A 2,432-nucleotide genomic window follows, 5' to 3' on the forward strand; every position below is an offset into this window, starting at 1 on the left:
AGATAGATAGATAGATAGATAGATAGATAGATAGATAGATAGATAGATAGATAGAAAGATAGATAGATAGATAGATAGATAGATAGATAGATAGATAGATAGATAGATAGATATGTAGATGAAACAGGAGGGCTAAGGAGGAGAAGGAGGAGGAGAGTAGGAGAACAACAACAACAACAACAACAACAACAACAACAACAACCTTAATTAAATAAAGAAGAAGAATGACAACCCCAACAAGAACATCATCACCACCACTAAGAACAACGACTTACTCTGATTTTGAGAAAAGATTTTCCGCGAAGCTCCTCATCAGAGACTACCCAGTCATACTCAGCTGGAGAATAGAAGTCTGTAAGTGGAGAAGGACTGGTCATCTTAAGTAGGAGTTTCCTCCTTGTCACCTGAGCCAGGTAGTACAAGCCGGAGATAGCCCTCTGGCGGTCACCGAAACCGTAACAGTAGACTGTTCCGTCACACAAGTACACGATATAACGAGTAGTTTGCTTTCCTTTGCTATTTGCCCGGATTTCAGGGGCTGTATTGTTTTTGTTGTTTCGTATCAAGATTGTAGCACTCCGAACAGATTCTGAACTCTGTGCAGACACAACGTTTGTCTCAGTCGAGGTTTTCAAAGTATTTTGCGATGCTTTGGTAGTTGAAATGAAAGGATTCTTTGTACTTTCTTCTTTTAAATTGCCGCGGGTGTTAGTGCGGTCAGTTACGTCATTTATCGGCGGTGCTTTTTCAGGTGTAGCATCATTCAGATCTGTAGATACCATTGTGGTCATCAGAGATAACGACTTACTGTTTTCAACAACTTTCTTGCCGACGTGTATTCCATTCGAGTTTATCACAGCTTGATGAGATGGTGCCACATCGGCACCGTTCCTGGCAAGAGGCCTGAACTTTCCGTTTGTCCCGTTCTCGAAAATAATCTCCCTGCCTTTCATTTTCACCAGGGGGCTGCTCCCCCACCAGGACTTTTGACGTGGCGTCTTTACTTTCGGATGAAAAGCGAAGTATCCCCATAGCAGAGCCACTATGACCAGTGGTCCGACGAAGATCTTGTTCCCGCACCTGGAAATTGGACAAAGTTACGCATTATCATATCATTATGACTTTATGCATATTTAGACACAACGTAGGTCATTCAGGGGCCAGGCTGCTTCCACTCTGTCAGCAACAGCCACCATGGGTTGTGCAGGATAGAAAGCAACAGAAATATGGGCTTACTTTTTGGAGGCATCTTAGTGAAATCAGGCACTCGTCCAAATAATAAAATCCTAGAAACCTGTATTCTTTTGGCCGTCGGCTTTTTTTTCAAATTTTCTTCTTTTCTTTTGCTCATCTCCTTTAATATCCATTTATAAACACATTCTGTGTGGATTTTACAGAAAAATGTTGATCAAAGGCAAAAAATGTAAATTCACAGTTTCCAAGGATACTCAAGCTTTGGAGGCCACTAAACTTTGGTGGCATTTTATGGCTAATTTTACCTCTGACACCAGGCGACCCCGCCTCCTTCAATCGCGAATATCTCTACTCATATCCAAGATATATGGATATTTTATTCACCAAAATTAAGGCAAACGAGAAAGCTATAATGGTACCAGTATCTCCACATGCGGAAAAAATTGACGAGCACCTGATTCCACCACGTTAAGACACAATTTTCCTAAAGGGTGAAATCTACATTACGGTTTATACGTGGCCACGGAAGAGTCAACCCCCCCCAAAAAAAAAAAAAAAAAGCCCAAATAATTTCAAACAATCTGCCGCCTAAAGGTAGAGCGATATAATTGCAAGTTTTAAGATTTTGAGAAAAAACGCAAAAACCTTTTGACGCTAAGCATGTCTGAAGTTATAAAAGCGTCTACACAAGGTTGCATGGAAAAGTAGATGTTATGTCACTCTGCCATTGACAATGGGATTAATAAGGAATTTTCTAGAATAAAGCTAGCAAGTGTTTACAAACTAAATATCGATCTGTTAAGACAAGTTGATCCAAGTCATTGTGGAAAAGCTGGCGAGTTCAATAAATGAGGACAAACAAGTATTTGACAACACGTTGCGCCACGAATTTTTGACCACACTATAGTGTTACAAACCAAGATGATAAAACCCTTGGTATTGTCAAATGCATCGCCATTCCTTGGGACGACAGAAATACCAACCCTGCCACCCCCTCCCCCCTCCCCCACCCTCCCGGTGATGCGATGAAACCCACCAAATTAAAGATGGAGCGCAGACTGTTTTCACGTTCCCTGACTGTACTATGATAACTAGGCAAATACAGAGATCTAGCTTACGATTATTATTGTTTATATTGCTGCTCATTTACATTATGCTTGTGATTGTAAGCCTACGTGTGTGTGCATGTGTATGCGCGCGCGCGTGTGTGTATGTGTGTGTGTGTGTGTGTGTGTGTG

General features: G+C 41.4%; 1 protein-coding gene across 1 annotated transcript in view; it reads right to left on the minus strand.

The window, feature by feature from the left end:
• Nucleotides 1–1,080, minus strand: part of LOC101857845 — a gene marked incomplete at its 5' end in the record, with an annotated part of 10,229 nt that extends 9,149 nt beyond the window's left edge. Inside the window, 1 exon segment of the mRNA XM_013089944.2 lies at nucleotides 276–1,080. Coding sequence (XP_012945398.1) covers nucleotides 276–1,080 — 805 coding nt within the window.
• Between the last annotated feature and the right edge of the window lie 1,352 nt (nucleotides 1,081–2,432).

Source organism: Aplysia californica, unplaced genomic scaffold, assembly GCF_000002075.1.
Source record: "Aplysia californica isolate F4 #8 unplaced genomic scaffold, AplCal3.0 scaffold01086, whole genome shotgun sequence".
NCBI classification, from domain to species: domain Eukaryota; kingdom Metazoa; phylum Mollusca; class Gastropoda; order Aplysiida; family Aplysiidae; genus Aplysia; species Aplysia californica.